We start from the raw sequence: 24756 nt of genomic DNA on the forward strand, positions 1-24756 counted from the left end.
TCGTATATGCCACTCAGTCAACCTTCATATATTCCAACAGGCGAACAGCTAAGACTGTGTTTTAAAATTCTTATTGGGATCAAGATTTCTATCAACTGGTCGACAATGGGTTAATCTCGTGTCAACTGTCAATTCGGCAAACTGTTGATATTCGTGACTGACCAGAGTACGTGCACACTGAGCTGGAAAAGCATCGATGTATCGATAGCCGATAGTTTGTGAAGAAGAGCTGCAGAAATTGTTAATGCAAATTGTTTGCTTTATTTTCGTTAAATTGTACTTTATAATCAAATGCAATTGCTTAGAAAAGTGTTGTGGGTGGTAGTGCAAGTTTTATAAAATCGTGCAAACACGTGACGCCTGCTGCTCGCCATGCCCGTTGCTTAAACTCAGCTCGCTGTTGACTTTGTTTTTGTTGTGGTGCGACGCTGCTGCCGGCGGAGGCGGTCGCGTCTCATCTGAAATCAAAGGCAAACAAAGTTTTCAGGTAAATACACACACACATATATAATTTCAGACAGAAATAACTGCAATTTCTTACCCTGAATATCGACGGCCCTTTCGTTGCGACATGAGAGCCGCACGTTATCCAGAAACTGCTGAACGAAGCCCTTTGTTTCCTCCTCCGTTTTGTGCGCAACCGCATGGACATGTGAGTTCGCTTGCATTTCCATTGCTCGCAAATCCTCTTGCATGGCCTTCTTGCTGCGCTCCACAACGGCATCGAGGGGATCGTCATACGGATTACTCGGCTCAAAGGGCGTGCTCTCCTCGAAGTGCGCTCGATTCCCATTCCCCGCAGAGTTGTGGTTAGAGTTCACAGAAGCCGTCGTGCGTTCATCCTCCTCGCCAGAGCCCACGGTCGTGTTTGTCTTGGGGCCGCCATCCTTCGAGGAAATATCCATTTCCTCATCGTCGCCACGTGGCGTGGACACTGGCGTGGTGTGCGGATCTGCTTCGCGGGCTGCCTTGATCTGAAACAGCGATGAGATGTTCTCCTTGGCGCCAAGCACCTCGGTGGAGATCTTGTTGGTCACCGAATCCATGGCCCTGCCCATGGAGTCCTTCGTTTCGGAGGCTGCTTTCGCTGCACTGCTTCCCGCCTGCTCCATGGCGTGCATTGCATCGTTGGCCATCCGCTGGGCACCCTTGCCCGCCGCCCCGACTGCATCGCCCACAGCATCCACTGCGCCGCGAGCGCCTGTGGCCATGCGTTCCCCTGCCGCCTCCATGGATTTCTTTGCTCCCTGAGCGGCGTTCTTCACCGCCGTTTGGATCGAGTCTCGCCTGGACTCCAGGCCTTCCCTGACCTCCTCTGTGGCCCTCACTGCCTCGTCTTTGTGCTCGGCGACTGTCTTCTCCACGCGCTCTTCCACCTGTTGCAGCATCTGCTCGGCATCCGACTCTAGCTCCTCCGTCGAGTCCTCTAGGGATGTGTCCGGCATTTGCTCCTCCACCTTGGCCGTGACATCCACCCCGTTGTTGATGAATCGAATCTCGTTGACCACCTTGCTGCCGTCCCGCGAGTCCTTCGTTGTGGTTATCTCCACCGCCAGCTGCTCATCCTCCTCTGTGGGCGGCGTGGGCGTGGACACTTGGATGGTGGCTGGGGCAGAGACCTCTTCCACCGTCTCCAGGCTATCCACCAGCTCGGGCGACGTTCTCTCCAGATGGTCATGATCCATGGCCGCCTCGTACGAGAAGTTCCTTATGGGCGTCTTTTTCACGGTCTGTGGAGTGCTGCCATTGCTGCTGTCTGGATATGGTGTGCGTGGACGCAGCGTTTGCTTCTCCTGGCTGCCCTCCTCCAGTTTCTGCGGAGGCTGCACAAAGCGTGCAGACTGCAGCGAACCAATCGAATCTGTCGGCGATTTGGGTGGTGGTGTGGGCGTATGCGTGGGTGGACTTGGTAGCTTATCCATTGAGTCCATCTGCTTAATGGGGGATTCTGTAGGTTTTTGAGGGCTTTCCATGGATTTATTGGGGCTTTCCATGTGTTTCTTAGGACTTTCCATGGGCTTCTTAGGGCTCTCCATGGGTGCCGATGGCTCCATTTGTTTGTGGTCTTCGCTTTGAGGTTTTGTTGGTTGCTGCTCCTCCTCCTGGCTGCCAGAGATTGGCTCCTCTTCGTTGCCATTCACCTCGGCCTGCACTTCCCTCGCTTCCTCCTTTGCCTGCACTTCATTCTTGCTGTCTTTTTCTGCCTCTTCTGGCTCATTTCCATTTGTTAAATGCTTCACAGCCTCCATGGCTGCCGCTGTGCCAACTGCAGTGCCCACTCCCGCAGCAACGCCCGCACCCATGGCTGTGGATGTGGCCCGCTCCTCCACCTCCTCCGCCACCTGTTTCTGCTTGGTGAGGCTGCGGCCGCTGCTGTTTCTGCCCTGCTCCAGCACGTTTCCATTGTCATCCTTGGGCTGCAGCACGAAGCTGTTGCTCACACCCACCGAGGCGGAGGCCATCGATGATCTGGGTATGCCCTGCACCAGAATGTGCTGATCCCCCACGGCAATGTCCAGCAGGCGGAGATTCTTGAACTTGGAGATCTCGCGAAAGGTCTTCAGGTGGTGGCCGCTCTCCGAGAAGGTCGTGAAGAACTTGTTGGCCTTGCTGAGGGCCGCGTAAAAGGAGAATCCCTTCAGGAGCTTCCAAATGGGGCCATTCTCCTCGCTGTCGTAGTCGTAGAAGCGCTGGAAGACCAGGCTCTTGTTCCGCACCGACTCGAAGCTGCGGTAGATGTTGCCCACATTGCTCACGATGTAAATCTCGCTGGCCTTCGATATGTGCATGAAGATAATCTGCTCCGTGGGCGAGAGGTTCTTCTGCAGCTCCGTGAACTTGGGAAAAACAAACTCGTTGAGGTGCCCCGTGAGGAAGAGACTGCCGCTGGCCGTCAGCACCAGCGTGGACTCTGGACCGCAGGCAAATTGCTGCACAGTGGCATCCAACTTAATCTCCACGGGATGGCCATCGTAGTCGGCCTCCAGCTCGCCCAGCTGCTGCTGGCCATTCGAACCGCAGCCAATCAGGCGGCCAGTGGCTGTCGAGAGAGCAAACTCCCATTCAGAGAGGGATAATCCTGTAATTAATTGGCTTTACTCACTGGTCAGCACGGCAAAGTGCTCGTTGCCCGCCTGCACGGACAAGAAGTTGTCCGTTTCCTCGCTCTTGGACAGATAGTCATCGAACTCCTCCAACCGAAAGGGTTTCCGTATGATGGCACACTGCTGCTGCTCCACCTGTGCGCTGATAAAATGCTGTGCCACATGCGTATCCTCCGGAAAGATGTTGCGACCCGTAAAGAAGATTTCATTCGAGTCTATTTTGGTAGATAAATAATGTAAAGAAATGTTCCACCTGCCGCCCGCTCCCTTGTTTACTCACGTGTTAGCATCACGGACCAATTGTTGCCAAAGGCTGCATCGCAGATCTTCAATCCGAGACTTTTCAAGGCCTTTACACATGTGGGCTTTGTGATTATATCTCCATTGGTGGTTGAGTTGCCTCTTTTGGCGCTGGCTGTGGTGCCACTGTGGCCGCCAATTCCCAGCTGTCCAAAGTGATTCTCGCCCCAAACAAATAGTCGGCCAGATTCTGTAATTGAGATAAGAAACGGTGGCAGGTGGCAGCCGGTGGAGGTATGACATTTGCTATGGCTTTTAGCTGTTGCTTTTTTCTATTGTTTTATTATACGATTAGGGGTAGGGGGCAGGGACAGGGACAGGGTGTGGTGTGGTTCCCATTTCTTGACTTTTATTGATTGTGAGTCGGAGTGTTTCGTTTCATTTCGTTTCGGGACAGCCCCAAATCCCTTTTGACTGTTCGACTTCACGCTTCAATTACGACTTGGACTTGGACTGCTTTCGTTGGTGGCGGGTTTCTCCTCAGTTCTCAGTTCTCAGCTCTCAATTCTCAGTTTTTCGGTTCGTGAGTTTGCTCCATATTTCAGGTATTTTTTAACGTTGCGCCTGACCCCATTAGGATACCAAAATAATGTACAGGATTATAGTGTGTGTGCTGCCGTGATTGGGAGTGCTTCGGAGTACCTGCTGGCTGGCCAGAAGTCTCTCTCTCTCTCTCTCTCTGGTTAAGCTTATGTAATGTGGGTCAAATGTGGGACAAATTTGGTACTAAATTGGGTAAAACTCATCGCAGATGATAGTACTACCTAATCCTTGGTCACCAATTTGTCCAAAGTGGTGGGAGGCTATAATTTAGCCATTCAATAGCCGGGGCTAGAGCCCACTCCTGTCCCTCAAGACTGGGCCAACAGGAAAGTGAAAGTGAAGTGAAGTGCCCGTGCGGGGGTGCTATGGTGGGCTGTGTGCTGGTGGTACCTTATGATTATTTAAAGAAAATTGCAGTAAACATGCAATGCAGAGGCAGGCAGCCAGACACGAAGAACCACCGTCAATCCACTTTGACTTGAACCACTTGACCACAGTCTGAACTGCGGAGAACCCCAATGAATGGACAGCCCGACAGGCAAGACAGGAAGTGGCTACTAAAAGAAGGAATTTGGGTCTTGGGGTCACACTCTTCTGACCGAATACTCGTTGTAGTTACCGCATATGACTGCACTTTGGTGTGGACCCGATATCAGACGCTTCACAGGATCATTTTTAATGTAGAAATAACTTTGGGTGTTCTCCGCCAAATGGGATTTGCCCAGTGTGAATATGGCACCAGTGCTGGGTATATCCATGTCGTTTACTCTTTATTTTTCGGCTATTATATTAGAGTACACTTTTTAGATTTGGTCTCCGTTTTTATTGATTTGCCAGAGCGAGAGGTTTTTGCATATTATTTTTTGCCGGCTGCAGTTGCAGTTGCTCCTCATATATGTCTATCGTTTTGTATACACAATAATGCCATTTGGAGTTGCGTGCGCCGCACTGACCGAACGACCGGCCACAGGAAGTAGGGGGACAGACGGTAGTTATAAGCGGAGTTCAGGCTTTGCGGCTTCTGACCCGGACCCGGCACTTCTGGTCAGTTGAACGTTTCAGCGCGTACTGGTCGTGTCGGGTCTGTTCTGGTCAGTCAGGACTAGCCAGGAGTTAGGTCTAGCCTCTAGCCTCTAGCCACACAAACATACACAGACACACACTAATACTCCCACAAGAGCTGCCATCAATATTGGGCCATTTGCGCCCGTATAAGTATGCTATGAAAAAAGGCTTGCTGCTTGCCTGGTCGTTGGCTCGCTTTGTGCAGGAGGGGGTGTGCGCCAGGGTGGAGGCCTGTCCTGCCAGTGAGTCACCCCAACCCCAGGCAACATTTTAGTCAAGTTAAGTTATTCCACTCTACCGGAGGGAGAGCTCCAGTGGGGGATTTCCTTTCCTCTCTCTTTCTCAAATATTTATGGCATTTGTGAGTAATGTTTGCAAATCTCTCAGAATACAACAGCGAGCGAGGGGGTAAAGGTAATCTTAAGAATAGCATTAATATATATTGTATGTGCAGGTGAATGCAAATTGGGGCTGGACAGCGCCCCCCTAGCCGTCCACTTGACCTGTTGACATTTGCATAAAGGTAAAAGTGTGCCACGAAAATTCGCGACACATTTCTCAACAGAAAAGAAACCTAATTAATTCGTTCTTTGGGGCGTTCTTCCTGTGAAGTTGTTGAAGTAGTTCTGTTTTCGTTTTTATGGCCTAATCGTCATTAAAAATGGGGCAAAAGGCAGGGGAGATCCTCTGGCCAGCTCTTCGGGCTACGACTCCTCACATTTGCAGACTTTCGCAGACAATTTGCGTCAATTAATTGATTTTATTGTGGGAGTTCTAAGAAGGTTACATTGCAATTACGATATATGACTTATGCAAGAGAATGAAATGTTAAAGGTGTTTCCGAAGCAAAAGGATAACAGCAGAAGGCCAGAGCTAGAGTTCTAGTTCTTCTAACCATTTGGCAGGCTTCTTTGACTCGGCTTTAGCCTCAATTGGGAAAACTAAACTTTCTATATGTAGATGTATACACTTATACTATATGCATGTAAAACTCCTGCAGCACTTTGGCGAAACATGAACGCCCCACGAGTGCGACGGGGTCTACTCGAATGTCTATGTAATTTATGAATCCTCTAACAAAGTTGTTTGCCTTGCAAAATGCAATAGCTGCTGGCTACTGTTGGCTTCTGTTGGAGCTGCAGTTTGGTTCGCTCTCTCTCTCTCTCTCTCTCTCTCTGTTGCATGCCATTAGAACACCCCCCCAGCCCACATGCCGGCCAATGTGCCAGTTATCCGTGCTGCCCCTCCTCCTGCCATACGCCTCCTCGTGCTCCGTTCATCCGCTGAGTTGGCAAAAAGCAAATCTTATGCGTTCCGTTCCATTTTGAGGTGCATGCAAATGTTGCCCTTTGCTGAGCGTTGAACTCTGTTCAGTTCGGTTCTGTTGTGTTGTGTTTTGGTTCGGTTCGTGAGTGTTTTCCTTCTGCCTATTTTTAGTGATGGGCGTAAAGTCGTGACAATTAGCCAAAGTACATTGAACTCTCTTCGATTGGGCCACTAAAGAGATGCCATGTTTGTGACTGATGACGTAAATGGGAAAAGGAAAGGCGCCCCAAGTCAGCTGTCGCAGGTCTCAGGTAATGCCTGGCACTGTGTCGAATCGTTTGACGAATCTATTTGGGCTTCTCGAGTCAAGTAGTCCTCTGGTCAAAAGGTTGATTGAACCTCCCAATCGATTGGAGGAACAGGCAGCTCTACCCCCTCACCCCTACACCACTTTCCCTCTCTCTCAAATTAGTCGGCTTGACCTTCAGTAGGGGTGGAGCGGATGGCAGCCTGTGCTCCTGTTTTCTTACCTTTTTTTTTTTTTGTTTTTTGTGGCATTGGGATGGGCTTTGGGATTTGAGTTGGTCTTTTCTTGAAGCTCCCCACGATTGTGGCGTGCGCTTTTCATTTCGTTTTATTACCCGACTCAATGCTTGACACACACACACACTGCACACACAAAAGTGCCGCATCGCTGCCACCACTGGAGTCCGAGTGGAAGGTGAAAATGGCAATCATTGTGTAAATTGTTTACCAGCTAGGTAAAGGAAGAGGAAAGGAAAGGCAAACTTGTTATTTGCCGTGTTGGTCTTCTTGGAATGTGCGCCCATCCCACACCCTGAAACACACGCTTTCCCACACTTTTTCCCACACACTTTTCTTTTCCTTCAATGTCAAGCGATATGAGCACGTTCCACGTACCTGCAATTTGCTTCTCTGTTGTTTCACGTGGCCCCGGAGCGGCCGCCCCTGATTATTTGTTTAAGCAAGCAACAAAAACCAAGAGAAAAAAGGAAAAATATATATATGAAATTAGCTGGGAATTAGACGATTGTCACGCCCACGCGGCAGAAAGGAAAACAGCAGCAGGAAATGCCACAAAGGAAGCAACTAAATGTAGTCTACTTTTCGGCTTGCGTTAATTACAGAACACAAAATGAGCGACGCAGAAGGGAAGGAGAAGCCGGCGGAGGTGATGCCCGAAACGGAACTTGTAACTAAGGAAGGCGACATCGGAGCAGAGGATGAGAGAATGCCACCAACACTCACACCTACACCTTTACCTACACCCACCATTCTAACCCCAGACGCGAATGCTAACGATGAAGAGGCGCTCAAGGAGGGGGCCGCAGCAGAGTGTGAAACCAAAGCTGATAATGACGATGAAAGCCAACCCCAGGTAGATAATGCAGCAGCCAAGAAGCCGATTGAAAGCTTACGCCAGGTAAAGGATGCAGCAGACAAGATGGAGAAGGATGAAAGCGAAGCCCAGGCAGAGGTTGAAGCAGCCAAGAAGAAGGAAAATGAAAGCCAAAGCCAGGCAGCGGATGAAGCAGACTCAAAGAAGGAGAATGAAAGCCAACCCAAGGTGAAAGCTGCAGCAGCCAAAAAGGAAGAGGAAACCCAACCGCATCAGGATTTTGCCGCCTACGCTGAACACGTGACTTATGCGGAGAATGGCGATGCCATCTACACGGATCCCAGCACCAAGCAGGAGTACAAATGGTGCAACATTAAAAACAGTTGGCTACCGCAGGGTGGCAATGGGGAGGACCCGTACGAGAACGAGTTCTACAAGTGGTGCGACGAGACGAAGCAGTGGCTGCCCAAGACGCAGACAGAGACGGAGCACTACAAGTGGGATGAGAATCAGCATACGTGGGTGCTCAAGCAGCAGCAGCCGGAGCAGGATGCCGTCTACAAGCTGGATGAGCAAGGGGAACGCACCTACACGGACAAGGATGGCACCGTCTACTTGTGGGATGCTGAAAAGTCAGCCTGGTTCCCGAAGATCGATGACGACTTCATGGCGCAGTATCAAATGAATTACGGATTCATAGACAACACGAGTGCCGGCGAGAAGGAGAAGGCCGACAAAGAGGCAGCCGAGGTGAAGCGCAAAGAGGAGGAACTCAAGCGCATGACGGCCGAGGCAGAGGCAGCCATGGCCAGAGAGGAATCTGGAGCAGCAGCAGCAGCGCTGGGCAAGCGAAAGGCACCAGAGCCACCAAGTAAGTTGTGAGGCAAACCTGTAAGCTTCTTTTAATATGAGTTTCCCCTGCAGAATGGTTCGAAATGGATCCGTCACAGAACACCAAAGTATACGTATCCAATCTCCCGCTGGACATCACCAAGGAGGAGTTTGCTGAGCTAATGGGCAAGTGTGGCATGGTTATGCGCGACCCAAAGACGCAGCAGCCCAAGCTGAAGCTCTACACGGAGGCTGATGGTCAGATTAAGGGCGATGGCCTCTGCGACTACATCAAGGTGAGGAGTTATTCTTTCAAACTTTATTCTTTATTTCACTTTATTTGCTGTGGCTTAAACTGTAGATTTAATCTTGCATAAATATTATATGGTAATATTAGAATATGTTTATCCATTCGATTTCATATTTCCGATTGCTGATTTCTGATGCCGATCCTTGACTTAAGTTTCGCTGACTATTCATGTAGATTCGCTTTCATTTTTCTTTCTTTACTCTTCGGTGTTGTGTTTTATATTTATTTATTATATATAGTAGGTAATAATAATATTTAAAATTGGTTAGTGTACTATTAAAATGCATTTTACTTGGCTATAAAATTGCTTCGGCTTTTGCTTTTGCTTCGTTTCTAGCTTCATTCTTTTCATTTTAAACAAAATAAAATGTTAGAAAGATACTTTTCGCGCTTCCATCCACTTTTTGAGGTATTAAAAAATACATTAAAAATTTACATTTAAACATACTTTAATCATTATATTATAACCTAAATAGTTAGTACATGGGATACTTGTATTATCAAAAGGGGTTTCCTTAGTAAATTATTGCTTCTACGTTGCCTTCTCCTCAAGGCCGCACATTTCGAGGATACATTTTGCATTGGGTTCAAACGAGGAATCGATCTTCCAGCCATTCCCATTCTTGTCTATAGTTTTATGATATATTTCCATACATATTTTCTGTGTGTGCTCTCTAGTTGTTAAAATTCTGTGTGATGGGCTCTAAAATTGCTCAATATTCTATATAGTTGATGGTTATACTTCGTGTGGGTGGTTGTGGCTGTGGCTGTGGGTGTGCTGTGTATGCCATTGTGGGTGTGTGTCTATCCTAGACCTATAGATATTATATATATCATATATATGGTATATATGTTTACTGTACAGTACTACATAGAGCTAGCGCGAAGTTCCCATAGAGATTAAAGTGGTTTCCGGAACACTCTCGAAACGATTTCCGAAATTTTCCATCGCTCTTCTGCGGATCAAATGCAAAATCAAACTGGGGTTTCTCTTCCGTAACGTTTCCCTTCCCTTCCCTTCATCTCCTTTGTAAATAATACTTTTGCGTGTTTTTCTTTTGTTTTTCTTCCATTAAAAGCAACAAATGAAAAAGCAATTAAAATAAAGAGGGAATCGGCCCAGTGGTTGTGCTGTGAACCAATTCTCCGAACGATATGTCTCGGTTAGTAGCGGGGATTAGTGCGACGTTCTGTAAAGGAGATTGGAAGAGATATGTTTAGGAGGCGTTGTGGGATCTGCGAGTGTGTCGCCTCTACTCGGCATCGTTCAATCGCATGGCCTGCTGTATCCGCTTGAGTTTCTTCTCGTTCTGCTCGCGCAGCTTTTGCTCTTTGAGCTGCTTGCGCCGCTTGCGCATTTCGATGAACTTCTTCTGGTCCTCGGGACTCAGGGCCGAGATGCGTGAGGTGTACTCGCGACGCTTCTCCTCGAGCGTGGCCTGGACCAAGGCATCGGCGGCCTTCTTGGCTGCCTCCAGCTTGCGATTTTGCTCGGCTGCCTTGGCCTCCTTCTCCTGACGTTCGGCATCCTCCTTGGCCTTGCGCGCCTCCTCTGCCTCGCGCATCTCCTTCTCCAGCGGGAGTTTCAGTGCACGCTCCTCCTCCTGCATCTCCTTGCGCAGACGCTCCTCCTCCTGCTCTAGCCTCTTCTCGTTGGCCTCACGCTCGGCAATCTCTGCCTCGCGGGCACGCTGCAGCTCCTCCCGCCGCTTGTTCTCCTCGTGCAGTCGCTCCAGTTCGCGCTGTTCGAAGATGCGCGTCTCCTCGAGGCGCTTCAACTGCAGGCGCTTCTCCTCCTCCTCCTGCTCGCGGCGGATCTGCTCCTGGCGCTGACGTTCCTGCTCCTGCAGCTGCTCCTTCAGGGCCTGCTCCTCGCGCCGCTTGTTCTCGCGGGCCTCGGCCAGCTGCTTCTCCTGCTCAGAGTTGGCCTCGGCAATGCGCTTCTCGTGCTCCTCCCGCAGTCGCTTCTCCTCTGCCAACCGTTCGGCGGCATTTCGGCGATCGATCTCCTCCTGCTCCTCCCGCTGCTTGCGCATCTCCTCCTCGCGTGCACGACGCTGCTCAGCCTCACGCTCTCGCTGTTTTTGGATGCGTTCCAGGCGCAGTTTCTCGGCCTCATCGTCGGCCGTGCGACGACGCTCCTCCTCCGCCTGCCGCTGCTTCAGCTGCTCCAGTTCGCGTTCGCGCAGTCGCTGCTGATACTCGCGCTCCTGCTGGTCACGCTGCTGTTTGTCCTTGAGCTCCCGCAGCTGCTTCTCCTTCTGCTGCCGCTCCTGCTCCTCCTGCTGCAGCTGCTCCTCCTTCAGCTGCTTCTCCTGTTGCTCCTTCTGTTCATGGTTGGCCGCTCGCACGCGCAGTTCCTGCACTTCGGGCTGTGGCTGTTCCTGCTGCACCTGCTCCCGCTCCCGCTGCAATCGCAGCTGCTCCTCACGCTGCTTGCGCTGGCGCTCGCGACGCAGCTGGCGGTTCTGCTCCTGGCGCTCCTTCTTGCGCTGCTGGCGGCGTCTCTCCTTCTGACGCTGGCGCTGCAGCTTGCGATCGTACTGGGTCATCTGCTGGGGCGTAGGCGAGGCGGGCAGCACATCATTGTTGTGGCTGTTGGACAGGGCACCGGGTGCTAGCTCGGATGTGGGAGCAACAGTGGTGGTCGAGACACGTGGACGCTGCTTGCGTGGACGCTGCTGCTGGGGATGCGGCTCCCTCTGGTGTGAGTTGACATCGTTGGGGTGCAGTGGCGACTGCTGCTGCGGCTGCTGACGGTTGCGTGGCTGATTGCGACGATTGTTCTTGCGGCGACCGGGAATAATCATTTCCTCATCGCTGCCCTCGGCCTTTACACGACGATGATATCTGCAAGACGGAAGAATAATTATTAATTGATGTATGTCTCGTTGCAGGTGGAATCTGTTCATTTGGCACTGAAGATCTTGGATGATTATGATCTGAGGGGACGCAAGATACGCGTGCAGCGTGCCCAGTTCCAGATGCGAGGCGAATATAATCCCGCTCTGAAACCCAAACGCAAGAAGAAGGACAAGGAGAAGATGCAAAAAATGAAGGAAAAGTGAGTAGTCCTCCCACTAGAAGAAGATATTCTATAAAGTATTCCCTATTCGTTGACAGATTATTCGATTGGCGACCGGACAAGATGCGCGGCGAACGCTCAAAGCATGAGAAGACCGTCATCCTGAAGAATCTATTTACGCCAGAGCTCTTTGAAAAGGAAGTGGAACTCATTCTGGAATACCAAAACAACCTGCGGGAGGAGTGCAGCAAGTGCGGCGTGGTCCGCAAAGTTGTCATCTACGATGTGAGTTTGGCAAAAGAAAAACTCAGAGAAAGAATCACTCTTTACCCTTCTGCATTTCACTTTTCAGCGTCATCCAGAGGGCATTGCACAGGTCAACATGTCATCACCAGAGGAGGCCGATATGGTAATACAAATGATGCAGGGACGTTTCTTTGGACAGCGCCAGCTGAGCGCTGATCACTGGGATGGCCAGACCAAATACAAGTGAGTGGAAAAGCAACCAAAACAGAAACGGAAGCTAATTGTCAACCCCTTTTCAGAATCGATGAATCAGCGGTGGAGGCACACCAGCGCCTGTCCAAATGGGATGAGTACTTGGCAGCCGAGGAGGCGGATAAGCAGGATAAACAGAACGCAGAAGGGGAGAGTGTCAGTGCTTAGGGGCTAGCGATGAACGCGTGGCCATACCTGCGATCCTTGTCGTTGCGATCGATGATCTCCAGCACAACCTCATTGGCCCGCTCATTCGGATAGGTGGCATTCCAGCGATTGTAGATCTTGTAGCGGTTGGCCTCGCTCACCTTTGGCATCTTGTGCTGGCAGATGAAACGCAGCTTGTCCGGGCAGGAGCGTGCCGACCAGCGGTACTTGAGACTCGGATCGTAGACGGCGCAGTTGTTGTCGTTGGGCTCGCTGTTGGAGATAAGTTGCACATAGCTAGAATTGTTGCTTAAGCGTTAAATCAACGGAAATAAAGAAGGAAAGGACAGAGCATCTTAAGGAGCGATTGACTTACGTGGGATCCATTTCGCTGAACGAATCGTAGGTCAAATTCCGGCCACTCATGCTCCACTGCCAGAGATGATTGCGGTGATCGAAGGTGGCTCCAATCCACACCGGTTCGTGATCTAAACATACAAGTTGTTATCATCTGCTAATTGTTTGTGAACTGCCCCGCACTCACCTCCTGTGTGGGCATCCTCCTTCTGCAGGAATGCCCTCAGCTTGCGGTCAGCGTACTTCAGGGGCTCGGCCAGATTGGCGTTCTTGTCCTTGCAGAAGAAGTGCGCCTCCAGCCAGCTGCTGCGCTGGCTCACCAGCGAGTAGCAGTCGGTGCCCACGCGCTGGAACTGCGGCGGACACATGGCGTACATGCGGCGTCTGTTGGGTCTCGGTGTTGGAGCGAGTGCACCCAGAGGCGGCACCGGCGAGGGGCCATCGAAGCTGACCGCAGCGCTGGCTCCGCTTGCATGGAACTCCGCCCGGATTGTGTGTGCAACTGCGTGAGATAACGAGATGCTCAATAAATCATGCCCCATGCCCCATGCCGCATGCCGCATGTGCAGCGAATTACTCACATAAAACTAAGATAAATACTTGACAGCACAACATTCTATGGCTGCCACTCATCGTGATTCCTGCTCGTTGATGGTCTTTTTTTTCTCCCGTTGATGGCACTGCGTTTCGTGGAAGAATCTCTGGTGGATGATGGCTGGTGGTTGGTTGGTTGGTTGGTGGTTTGGCTTGGCTTGGCTTCTCCTTGCTGGTTGCTCTTTACATCGCACAACCGGATGAGGGGCTGAAAGATGGAAACAAGCAAAATGGGCATTCGTTAATCTCTCAACTCGTCTGCTTATCATAACTTCTTGTGGTTGTTGCTCTTAGATTATGCAAATATTTATCAGAGAGGCCTCTTAACAAGTGTTTCCGCTGATGGATGGGCGACCTGCGAACGCCTCCACACTTCTTGCCAAGAAGACAAATTGAGCAAAGCGATATAATATATTTGAACAGATTTATTTTATTTATTGGTCATCTCGACTTCGTTTTCATTTCATTCATACGCCAGAAACTGGTCAAGCGTCGGCTTCGTCGCTTCGCTGCCTTGTCAGTGGCTCATTTGCTTTGGCTTTTGTGTAGAATTTCAATTAGCACTTTCATAACTTTAACCACCTTGTCAGGTGAGTGAGAGATCCGTCCGTCTGCCACTGCCACTGATGCCTCTCGTTGTTGCATTCTATTTTCAATTTGTTGACACACTGCCCACAAGAGTGTGCTACTGTCTGCCCAGTGTGTGTGCATTGCAGTGACCCACTTTGGCCCAACAAATGACTTCGAGTGGCGTGGGTTAATCCGCAAAACTGTTTTTACTCTCGGAGGTTGTCTGGGGGGGGTTTATGGGTTGGGAAGTGGGTTATTCTTAGCTGCATTGACACTAAATGTACACAAACTCTGTTGTTTTGCCATTCATTCGATTATATAAATTGTTATCTTTTCAAGCACACTTTATCATTGCATTTACGTTTATTGTAGCCATGTAGAAAACAGTCACAAGGAAGCACAACGTGTGTGCGCTGTGTGGGAGGGCAGTCGAGAAAGGATAAAGGATTTCCCAGGTCGCAACTTGGGAATGACATCGGATGCAGAATTTACACAAGTTTAAATCAGAGCTGTGCAACAATTAAGAGTCTAGCAATCCGTTGTGGCATTTTGCAGAGACTTTTCCCAGCGTTAAGTGAAAGTATAATTGATACATGCATTTATCTGAAGATAATCCATAATTTATGCCGACATTTTGCCCCTTAAACTTAAACTGAAATTCATGAAAAATGCATGACAAAAGGCAGTCAGCACGTGCACTTAACAAACAAACTGGTCTCTGGACAAACTCGTTGTATGTGTTGGCTTGATTGTGTCATTTTAATTGAGCCATTAGAGCGCGTGGCTCCCAACTCAACCCATCCACAGATAGACACACGTATGCCCGCGACTAATCATATATAATTTCTGTAAAAATAATGCAGGCACCGCAAAGACAAAACAAATTAAAAGACGGGAGAGGGAACAGGGGGGAGAACTCTTTGGAGTTAAAGAAGTAAACACAAGCCGGCTGTTTGCTGCGGGCCACCACGACAGCAACTCGCTTGACGGCTTTACCAGACACGCTGGCTTTAGCCGGGTCGATTCGGGTGGGGCTTGCTGGCTGGCTTGTGCCTTTGGGCTGCTCTTGGCCGACAACAACAGACAACAAATTCCTCAACGATGACGTCTTGACATTCATTATGGGCTGCTGTTGCTGCTGCTGCTACCGATCTTGGCAAGGCCCAATAGTTGTAATTGTCGTCTCCCCCGTCTGTCTTAGTGTTTGATTGTTTGTTTGCTTATTTGTTTACTTGCTCGCTCGCTCTGGCAGCCTGGCTGTGTTAGCTCTAACCCCGCCGTACTGGTGATGATGACGGGAACTCGTCAAGCGATAGACCTTCATCGGCGGCGCCGACGTTCGTCCATTACAACTTGACATTTGTTTGAGTGGCTAATAAAAACGAGAAAAAAAATGAAAGAGAGAGACGCCACATCACCCCCACACGCACACTAAAAAGGGGCAAGGGGTGTGGGCGATATTTGACTGATTTATGGCCCACTTTGGATGCAGTTCTCTGTGGGAGAGCGAGCAGACGACGACATTCAAATGGCATTTGTGACACAATCATGCATGGACCATGAGACGACTTGTGAATGGAACACACGCACACAGCTGGCTGACTGGCCTTGATCTTGAACTTGGAACTGATGCTGGGGTTGGGCCTGCTATCTGCGTCCGACTCTGAGTCTGGCTTTGGCTCTCTATTACAGCATCCACGCAACGTTTGCAGTTTAGAATTTGTTTTTAATTGGATTTCTCAACAAGTTCCAGAGAAACTTGAAAAAGCCACACACACTGACACGCGGCAAATCAATCAAATGGGAACCCAAAAAAAAAAAGAACCAAGAGGCTTAATGCCAAAAGAGGTAACAACTTTTTTTTAAAGCTGAAGCTCTGGCAATCAGGCAATCTCACAGAATGGCAGGCAGGCGCCCAGAACCTTTTTTTTTGTATCATAACCTTGCCCAAAACAGTTGGAGGTTAAAGCTAAGACCATCAAAGCAGCGACACATCGGGGCACGGATGGGAAAACGCACGTGTGACCCGCTTCAAAAATGTTTTGATAAACGTTGCCTGGGGAGTCTGCCAGGGACGGGGGGATTTCCTCCTCAATGGGGGAGCTCAATTTACATTTATTAGCTGCTATTTGTGTGCTGCCTGCCTGGGAAGAAACATAAATTATGGAGCACCCAGAAGTGTTTATGTGATATATGATGTGTAATTATCAGCCAAGAACGAGGAAACTTCCTCCCTAATTGAGATCTCTTCAGCAGATCATCAGCCACACACAACACCCACACACACCCACACACACACACAAATCAATCGTTCATTCAACGACCAAGTATAGTCATGGATCCATCAATCAAATGCCCCCAATCGAACACGAGTTAAAAGCAAAAGTTGAATGGCTTCCAACAATGGCAAACATCTTTTGGACTTAACCTCTTCACATTTGGGTTCAATGCAAACCAGCTGCCAAACCTAGTAGAATCTCCATTCGGGAAGTGGACAAATTGTGGGCATTAATCTTGACAGAGTTCTGTGCGTTTGTTGGGGGAGTTGCTGTACGCAAATCAATTATGAGGAACTCGCCGTAGAAAATTAACCCGTTCTTGGCATAATTAAGTTGCCAGCAAAACAAATAGGAATTTGCATAATTTCAAATAAACCAACGGGCCAAATCGATGGCACAAATTGTTGACTAAATACCAGTTTCTGTGCTTTAATTAAAGGTAAACGTATGACGTATCTGTACATCCATTTGTGTGCATGTTTATGGATGAAGCTCGAGGAAGTTGAAACATTTATAGAGACAACATACTTGGCCTGTTTTTTCGCCTAATTAATTTATGCGCATTTCATTGATTTACGAGCATTATATGCAGTCGCAGCCCGAACCAAAATGAAATAGTTTAAGAGCAAAAAACACACACAAGAGCCAGGGTAAGAGCAGAAGCTGTAGCCGTAGCCCCACAAATGGCGGCTATAAATTGCACTTTCGCGCATTTCATGTGGCAAATCACAGAGTGTGGCAATATAATTTATACGCAACTTTGTACCAAGATTCCCGGCGGCAATCAGTCAGCCAATTGCTACTCGACTTCTCCTGCATCTCCTTGGAGCATTTCAAAGTGGCCGAGAAACGTTTTTACAGCTGGCTCAATGGCAGCTCTCCTTCTCCTTCCAATTGGTTGCACTTTCATGGTTCACCTGTGCGGAATCTTGCCAAGAAGAGCCAGCCGCCAACACGTAGCTATCATCGCATCTATCATGCCTTTTGACTGGAGTTTTCTTGATATGCCGCGCACTGCTCCTTCCTGCCTTTCTTCCTTTCAATTCATTCATTCTTGGACTTGCCACACACACACACACACTATCCTGTGATATGCTGCCAGTCTTGCTTCCTGCTCGTCGCAGGTGGAAAAGTGAAAGTCATTTAGCTGCGGACAAGTCATGGCGGTGAGTGGATAGTGGAGTGTGTGCCCCATGAGACGCATGGCGTATGCGAAATATCAAGTATACGCATGGCGAAGCCATGAGGCAGCAGTTTTTAATTGAATTCGAGTGCATTTAAAGTTTCAAAAGTTGAAATTCATTTACAGTTTCGTCCGAAAACTTTTTTAATGAGTTTAGATGATTTTTAAATGGTTTTTGCTGCTCTCTCTCTCCTGCGACTGAGCCTGAGACTGTAGATTGTTGATTAGTTCTTTTGGGTGTGGCATTGAAAACGGGCCATATAAAGTGACCGCACTAAAAATTAAGCACATCCCACCCCGAGGCACAAAGCATTCTCCAAAGCGCTTTTGCTCTGCCAAAAAAAAGTGCCATAAATTCGGTTCGGGATTATGTGATTCATGGAAGAGCAGCCACTGGCAATTCATCAGAACTCATGCCGCAGGCATCACAAATCACAAATCAACTCAACTGCAATTTGGATACCTCAAAAATCACACATCAATCACTTCTACCTGCTCAGCTGAGGAGGCACAGACACAGGCACTGGCACTGTGTCTCCGTCTCAGTCCTACCCCAAAAGTTATGACATAACCCGTCCCACTCCATTCACATTCGTATGAGCAAGGGTACGGGTACGGGTACGGGTTCGGGGTATCTGCTGCAGCCATCACTTGAGGCTCAGGCCTGACTTTGAAACGCAGCACGTACCCCGGCTCCAAGCTATCTACCAAATGTCTGTCTGTCTGTCTGTCTCTGTGCATTTTCAAACTGTATGAGACAACGACAACGTCATCGACCAAATAAACTGTCGGGGGATTTGCCTTTTGTATGCGAAACGAGGCTGATTTTGCACTGGGCGCAGGCGCCTGCGGCTACGTCAGCATCTATAACACGTACAAACATTACTTGAGACCCATCAGCTAGCAGCCACCACAACTGGAACTGTGACTGTGACTGTGACTGAATGAAGTGAAGTGATGTCATGCAGCTTAAATTTATGCCGCACTATTTGCTCTAGGGGCGCCTCAGTCGATCTATCAGTATCAGTCGTCGCATTACACTGGAAAAAAAGCACGTGACTGGCGAGAGTTTACATAAAATATTTGAGAAAAGAAATAATGAATAAATATCAGTATAATCTCCATTTTATATGCCAGAAAATGCTGGAAATATATTTGAGACAGTCATTAATTTTCTTCGAGTGTTTGTGTGTGTTTCCCAGCGATGATGTAAACTCTGTCAGCGCGATCTTCGCATTCCCTTTGCCATCTATGTAAATAGTTCGGTATTTTTTGTTGTTTTCTATATTCATTTTTTGCCGAGTTAAATATAGCAATATATCTGTCTGACCGTCTGACTTTTGTGTGTCGTTTTCATTGACATAAAACTGTCACATGAATTAAATTTTTGTGTTGCGTTTCCAGCCACGGAAATATTTTCTATTCACTTTTTTTTTCAAGTTCAAAACTTGCACAACTACCACAAAAGCAACAAAAAAGCAAATATTTGTGAAAATTAAGCGTGAAAAAGCAAACAAATTGTGCGATACTTTGTTTTTCGTATTGCTGGTCTCATGTTTTCTGAGGGACGAGACGGGCAGGGATACAAATTGTTTTGGCCAAGGCAAGTTGACCATTTTGCTGGCCATTGTTTGCCTGGAGGAGCATCTCGTCCAGCATCTCTCACTGTCATTTGGGGTGCTGCTGCTGGGTGCTCTGAGGCTGAAGTTGAGCGGGCGCTGGACATTTAATGTTTGTTTGCAGTTTCTGCGCTGGACCACAAATTTGTCGGCGCGTGTCGGCGACACACACTTGACCATGGGACCAGGGACCAGGGACCATGGATGTTGCTCGACACACAGTGCTCTTTGTTCCTGGCTAATTTGCTTGAAGTGCAGGCGCCTTTCAGGCTTCCATTATCGACGCACCGCACGCATTTGTGTACGAAATTTTGGGCTCTGCTCCTGTTTTGTGGCCCCCTTGTTCCATTCCTTGTTCTTTCTATTCTCGTTGTTCGTGTCAACGATAAATCAAAAGTTTTTATCTTGTTTGTTGACCGCACTCTGCCGTGCCGTACCCTCCCCTCCCTACATGACTTGGCTCCGAAATCATTTACAGGCTGAAAATTTGTTGCTTCGTCTCGGGGTTTTTGTGCTTGTGCTGCAAAATATGTTTGGGGGGAGTGCGCATAATCGCATTATGAAATGAAATATTCTTAGTCCGGAGTCCGGAAAATATTCAACACATCACGTATACGCAGAACTGACAATGGCAGGACAGGACAGGACAGGACATCTCTCCTCTTACTGCTGCTGCAATGTTGAATATCCGCTTCAGATTCCACAGACACAAACAAAACATTTTCATTCACAATTGGCTGCCGTTTGTTCCCCTACACCTCCAGCGCTGGGCATTCCTGATTTGGTGCATTGAACCTACGCGCTACAGGACATGCATGGAAAATGATTTCCGTTCGTATGTAATTTATAGCCAACGGACAAGGGACTGACACTCCAGCCTCGACTCTCACTCCCACTCGGTGCAGACCACACCAGCTGCTGTGGCTGCTGCTGCTGTTCCCTCACTCCTTTTATCCTACGATTTGTTGACTTTACGGCTATGCAAAGTCTGGCATTTAGTACGTGGTGTGGTCGTGGCATTAGTGCCTACTAATGGGAATGCTGCTGATTCTCAACACTCTCCGCGAGTGCCGCATTTGGCAATTTTTAATCTATATTTAAATTTTCCACCACCAAATGTCAAGGCAAACAAAATCACAAATCAAAGCCGATATCCCTCAAATCAAATGAAGTTCCTCGCCAATCCAAAAAAATCCACAAATCCACAAATGGTCAAAAACAACTCAAAATCTGTGACAGAACAAATGACATGCAAATTGGCAACGATCTGCGATGAAATAAGACGCGAAAATCTACCGTGACTAAGTCGTGACGCTCAGAGATGCCACTGAATCATCTGGCAAGCGAATGTAGCGGTCTACTCCATTGACTCATTCAATTAGCCATGCAGCCAAGTGCAGTCAAGACTTACTGAGAATTACCAAAATCTCCCCTGCCGCTCGACACACATACATTTATCTGTTGGTAAGTGACTGCGTTGAAACAAATTGTTCAAATATTGGCCAACTATCAACATTTGTATCGGACATTAAGCAAATTGTGGCGTTAAGGCCATCCCCTGACGCCTGAAATTTATTACGCATTCGCCACGTGTAGCCTGGTCGCAGTCCCAGTCCCCCAGTCCCAGTGTTTATTCAGTTATTCATTTATATGCCACACCATTCCCAGGAAAAATGTCCACTTTGGCATAGTCACCTTATCGCTTCACTTATAGCAGTGACTGTGGCTGGCAGTGCAATAAAAAATGCACACGGACGATAATGCCACAAAAGAATGGACATAAATACCCGCTTGGGTTTTGGGCTAAGCGCTTTCCCAAGGCGTCGCGAAGGTAGTGGTGCAAAGTGAGGAAATAAATATAAATAAGTGTAAATGAAAACCGTACACGAGGCAACGGAAAGACGGGAGAAGCGAGCTGGAGTTGGAGACGGAAACCTAAAAGATGAAAACCAAAATCGCCGCTTGGCATTGCGCAAAATGTGCGGCAAATATTGACAAGCCACAAAGCCAAGGGCTGTGGGGACTGTGACTGCCAGTGGCAGCCACAATTGTGTGGCTGTTGGTTCCGGCAGCTGTGCCTCTGCCCTGCCCTGCCCTGCCGCTCAAATTGCATTAGCAAAATGAACTGCAGCAACGAAATGCAGCCGATAACGTTGCGAAATTTATGCACACTTTTATTACAGTATTTTATTATATTTTTTAAGTGGAAATTTATTCCGAGAAAAGTCTGGAAAAACCCGAAAGTAATAATTGACAAGGCAATGGATTGGATTGGTTATACCTCACAGCAATGGCGGCGCATTTGCATATTTTAATGCGGATTTACTTACCTATTTGAAAGATGCCTTCGAGTGTCCGTTAACAAGTTGAAATTTGAGTAGAAAGAACTGCAAAAGAAAAAATAGGCAAAAATCATTGAATTATTAGCATTAGAAAGGAACACGCATTTTCCAAAGCATTTTTATGGTCTGGCCATCAACATTGTATTTAATTGGTGCACAAAGAGCAAACCCATTTCAATTTCCATTCGCGGAAAAAAGCATTTTGACATATTGAAAGGCGAATAAAAATTGCAGCAAAGTAGCTCTAGACGGCGTCAGCGAAATGCGGCCCATATTCAGTAAGAATAATAATAATAATAATGGCTCGACTGCACTTGAGAATGTCCATCCCCAGTTCTCCATCCCTTTGATCTGTCGAATCTTTCATAATTCCAGCCTCGCTCCCCCTGCCAGAAGCTGCATTTTGTGTTCCTTTGTTTTGTTTGGATGTCTGTCAGCTGGAAATGTTTATTTGTGAAGATATACGAGCACGAGATGGCCAACTGAGGGGCAGACTCTTCCCCCTCTATCCCCTAGCGAGTTTTACCTAAATATTTGTTGATGCTGTGGCTCCTCGGCTAGTGTTTCAGCCTTGTTGTTTCTGCTTATGCAAACTGAAAGTCCATAATTATGTTCTGCCGAGAAGGTCTTTTTCTTTTTTTAGCACAAATTTAGCATTTTTTCAGAGCCATGCCAGGGGGAACAGAGGAAGTCTAGAGCCCGATATAGTCGTAGGTCTGTACGAAAATATTGCATAAATTTGCCGCCAGCTTTGAAAAGTTGATTTGAATTTAAATTTGAATCGAAATGGAAATCGAAATCGGAGCAGACTCACGTTGCTCTCTCCTCTCGGATGGGTGACGGATGACGATGGATGCTCGCCGTCGTGAAGCAAACAAAAATTGAATTAATAAATGTGCCACCGATTGCCACCCTGCCCCATCCCGTACCCCCCAATGAAGCCGTGGGTCCACCTCTTCCTGCTTTTAATTTCGAGTTTTGCGTTTAATTGCCATTTTGCATATGAGTGAATAAAACGAAGCGAACGATAGAACGCTGCTGCTCCCCGCGTTCAATTGATAATTTATTAAATTCCGCTCAACTTTTTGGCAATAAATTTCAATTCGTTCAACCCAAAATGGTAGTCTGTACGAAAGATACAAAAAAAACAGAGAGTGGAACAATCAAATGTAGGCGCAGTCTCATAATTTGTGTCAATTGGGACTAATCAAGACGATGGCGATTGCTATCTTGTTGCTATTTTGTTCCCCTTTAGATATGGAGTCAGTCACCTGAGCTATGATTAGATAGGCGGAGTCAAACATGACGTCGCCGTATACTGAACACTCAACAAACTGCAAATAGAAAGTGAGTCTACTCGCAATTTTGTTACCCAATTCGCTGTCTTTTGTCAACTCCATAAAGGACAATCTAAATTGCAACTTTGTCTGTTTGCAATCTCTTTCAGTCGATTTGCATAACGGTCAGGGTACAAAACAAAAAGGAGCTTTTATCCCCACTTTGCTCGATAGTAAAACAAAGCAACAATTGCGTAAAGGTGAGTGAAAAACTTCATCGCACAAATGTCAAAGTGCAAGGCAGTTACAGCAAAACTTTCAAAGTGCAAATGCTCTCAAAAGATCTAAAAATAAGCAAGAAACAAATGCATTACATTGCCCGGGAGCGGGGCTGCAGGCTGCAGCATTCAAACAGTTAGCAGAAGGCGGGATAAAACAGTGTTGTGCAAGGAAAAGCAGGATCCAAACAACAGAACAGTGTTCGTTAAGGCGCGATGACAATCGATGAGTGAAAATCTGACACAGCAACCTGACACTGCCTGCCATTTAGTTTGTGAAAAGCTTTGGTGCGACAAACCAATTGATGTTCAGTTCATAAATTCCCGAAAATTAGGTGATATTTTATCTGCAAAAGATTCTATTTATCATGTAAGTGCAATTTCTAACTAATTTCCGTGCATTAAATATAAATACATGCAGGGGCAATTTTCTTTTTGTAAATTAACTACACAAAAATCTGCAAGCTGGACCAAAAGACCACTAAAAGACAATTTTTGTATTTGCCCCCAGTGCAGATAATAATAATATAATAATAAATACAAATAAGAGCGGGCTTACAAATAAAATGTTTACATATTAGAGCTCGTAAATGATGGTCAAACAATTTTGTTCATGCTGTCTTCTCTCGAAAAAGACAGAGATAAACGCTGAAGTCTGTCTCGCTCACTCTCAGAACAGAACAGAACACATACATATATTTGTTGCTCTCGTGTTTTGTGTTAAGCGCTGAGAGATGATGGAAACACGTGCAGCTCTCTTCGGCGCTCAGCCACTGTCTTTTTGTTGTAGTTGCTTTCATTTTTTTTTGTTTCAATTATATGTATGTCGTCTATGCAGGCAAAGCACTATGGGAAATGATTGACCACTTCTTCTGGTCAAAGCTCATTTTTCTATTTAATTATAGTTTTCAACTATTTCCTATATAATATTGCATTGCTTCCTTTCACTAATATGAACTAATATCAAAAAACGAAATAAAAATATTGTTTTGTTTGGAAGTTATTCATTTTTGCCACAAAAATTGCCACAAATTCCCCATAGTGCAAAGAGGTAGACACACACACACAAACACTTGCAAACGAACGCAAGAAGCGAGCGACAGAATTCTCTTGTTGTTCTCGTCTTTTTCAGACCGTTTCAGACCGAGATCTTCGAATAAGTAAGAGCGGGCCTACAAATAACATAAGTGAACATAATCTAATTTCTCTGTGACTTCGATTCCAAATTATGACGTCACATCTCAGGTGGTCGGCATGCTGTGCGTTTGTGTGCGTGTACGGCAGCCAAAACGGAGCTTTGGTGTTGGTGCCAGCTACTGCAATACACGCTTAAGTGTGAGCGACAGCGCGGCAGCTCAGCCAGCAGCTGCAGCGACTTTTGCCTATACACAACTAAGGGCCATGCATGTTGATGTAGATGTATGTACACATGTATGTTTGCATGTTTATGTACAAATGTAGATGTACTCATGTATGTATGTACAACTGGAGACGAATGTTTCTATCATTACCTCACTCAGATGCCGCAGTTTGTGGCCAAGTAAACTTGTTTTCTTTTAACAATAATAACTTACAATAATTGCTATTGTTATTGTTATTGTTGTTGGCATTTTACACAATTTGACAGATTGACAAACGTACGAATTGGCTTCCGCGCGACCATTGACCATCTGGCGGCTCTTGTCTCTGCTCTGCTCTGCTCCTCGGGGCCTCTAATTACGCAAGTTTGCATTGATTGTGCCATTAGCCATTTGCAGTGACCGGAGATCGATCACTTGACGCCGTTTAACTGGCCAGCAACAACGACA

The 24756-nt window shown here is 47.3% G+C and overlaps 3 protein-coding genes across 4 annotated transcripts in view; 1 reads left to right on the forward strand and 2 right to left on the reverse strand.

Moving 5' to 3' along the window:
- Positions 1-299: 299 nt before the first annotated feature.
- Positions 300-4707, reverse strand: LOC117586807 (X-linked retinitis pigmentosa GTPase regulator). Its single transcript, XM_034277079.1, has 5 exons — positions 4567-4707; positions 3385-3594; positions 3104-3319; positions 542-3040; positions 300-458 (listed from the first exon to the last, which is right to left on the reverse strand). The coding sequence occupies exons 1-5, from the start codon at positions 4703-4705 to the stop codon at positions 334-336; spliced, it is 3189 nt and encodes a 1062-aa protein (XP_034132970.1). The 5' UTR covers positions 4706-4707; the 3' UTR covers positions 300-333.
- On the forward strand, positions 350-12610 carry LOC117586811 (HIV Tat-specific factor 1 homolog). Its single transcript, XM_034277085.1, has 7 exons — positions 350-487; positions 7427-8509; positions 8563-8765; positions 11677-11843; positions 11903-12089; positions 12157-12293; positions 12350-12610. The coding sequence occupies exons 2-7, from the start codon at positions 7435-7437 to the stop codon at positions 12468-12470; spliced, it is 1890 nt and encodes a 629-aa protein (XP_034132976.1). The 5' UTR covers positions 350-487; positions 7427-7434; the 3' UTR covers positions 12471-12610.
- LOC117586809 (trichohyalin) overlaps positions 9211-24756 on the reverse strand; it is a 44123-nt gene continuing 28577 nt past the window's right edge. The window contains exons 2-7 of one of the 2 annotated variants that reach the window (XM_034277083.1): positions 21382-21438; positions 13388-13608; positions 12994-13308; positions 12826-12937; positions 12498-12722; positions 9211-11629 (exon numbers count right to left, since the gene is read on the reverse strand). In XM_034277083.1, coding sequence (XP_034132974.1) covers positions 10033-11629; positions 12498-12722; positions 12826-12937; positions 12994-13308; positions 13388-13439 — 2301 coding nt within the window. In that variant the 5' untranslated portion in view covers positions 13440-13608; positions 21382-21438 and the 3' untranslated portion in view covers positions 9211-10032. Of the gene's footprint in view, positions 11630-12497; positions 12747-12825; positions 12938-12993; positions 13309-13387; positions 13609-21381; positions 21439-24756 lie in introns of both variants that reach the window. The other variant, XM_034277082.1, reaches the window with a different exon arrangement.

Source organism: Drosophila guanche, unplaced genomic scaffold, assembly GCF_900245975.1.
Source record: "Drosophila guanche unplaced genomic scaffold, DGUA_6, whole genome shotgun sequence".
NCBI lineage: Eukaryota > Metazoa > Arthropoda > Insecta > Diptera > Drosophilidae > Drosophila > Drosophila guanche.

Excerpts from the sequence above, each read along its gene's own strand:
- LOC117586811 (XM_034277085.1), top strand. The coding sequence starts at position 7,435 with ATGAGCGACGCAGAAGGGAAGGAGAAGCCGGCGGAGGTGATGCCCGAA. Across the intron at positions 8,510-8,562 it reads AAAGGCACCAGAGCCACCAA|AATGGTTCGAAATGGATCCG; the intron begins GTAAGTTGTGAG and ends TTTCCCCTGCAG. Across the intron at positions 8,766-11,676 it reads GCCTCTGCGACTACATCAAG|GTGGAATCTGTTCATTTGGC; the intron begins GTGAGGAGTTAT and ends GTCTCGTTGCAG.
- LOC117586807 (XM_034277079.1), bottom strand. The coding sequence starts at position 4,705 with ATGGATATACCCAGCACTGGTGCCATATTCACACTGGGCAAATCCCAT. Across the intron at positions 3,595-4,566 it reads CCAAAGTGCAGTCATATGCG|AATCTGGCCGACTATTTGTT; the intron begins GTAACTACAACG and ends TCTCAATTACAG. Across the intron at positions 3,320-3,384 it reads TTGGTCCGTGATGCTAACAC|ACTCGAATGAAATCTTCTTT; the intron begins GTGAGTAAACAA and ends CTACCAAAATAG.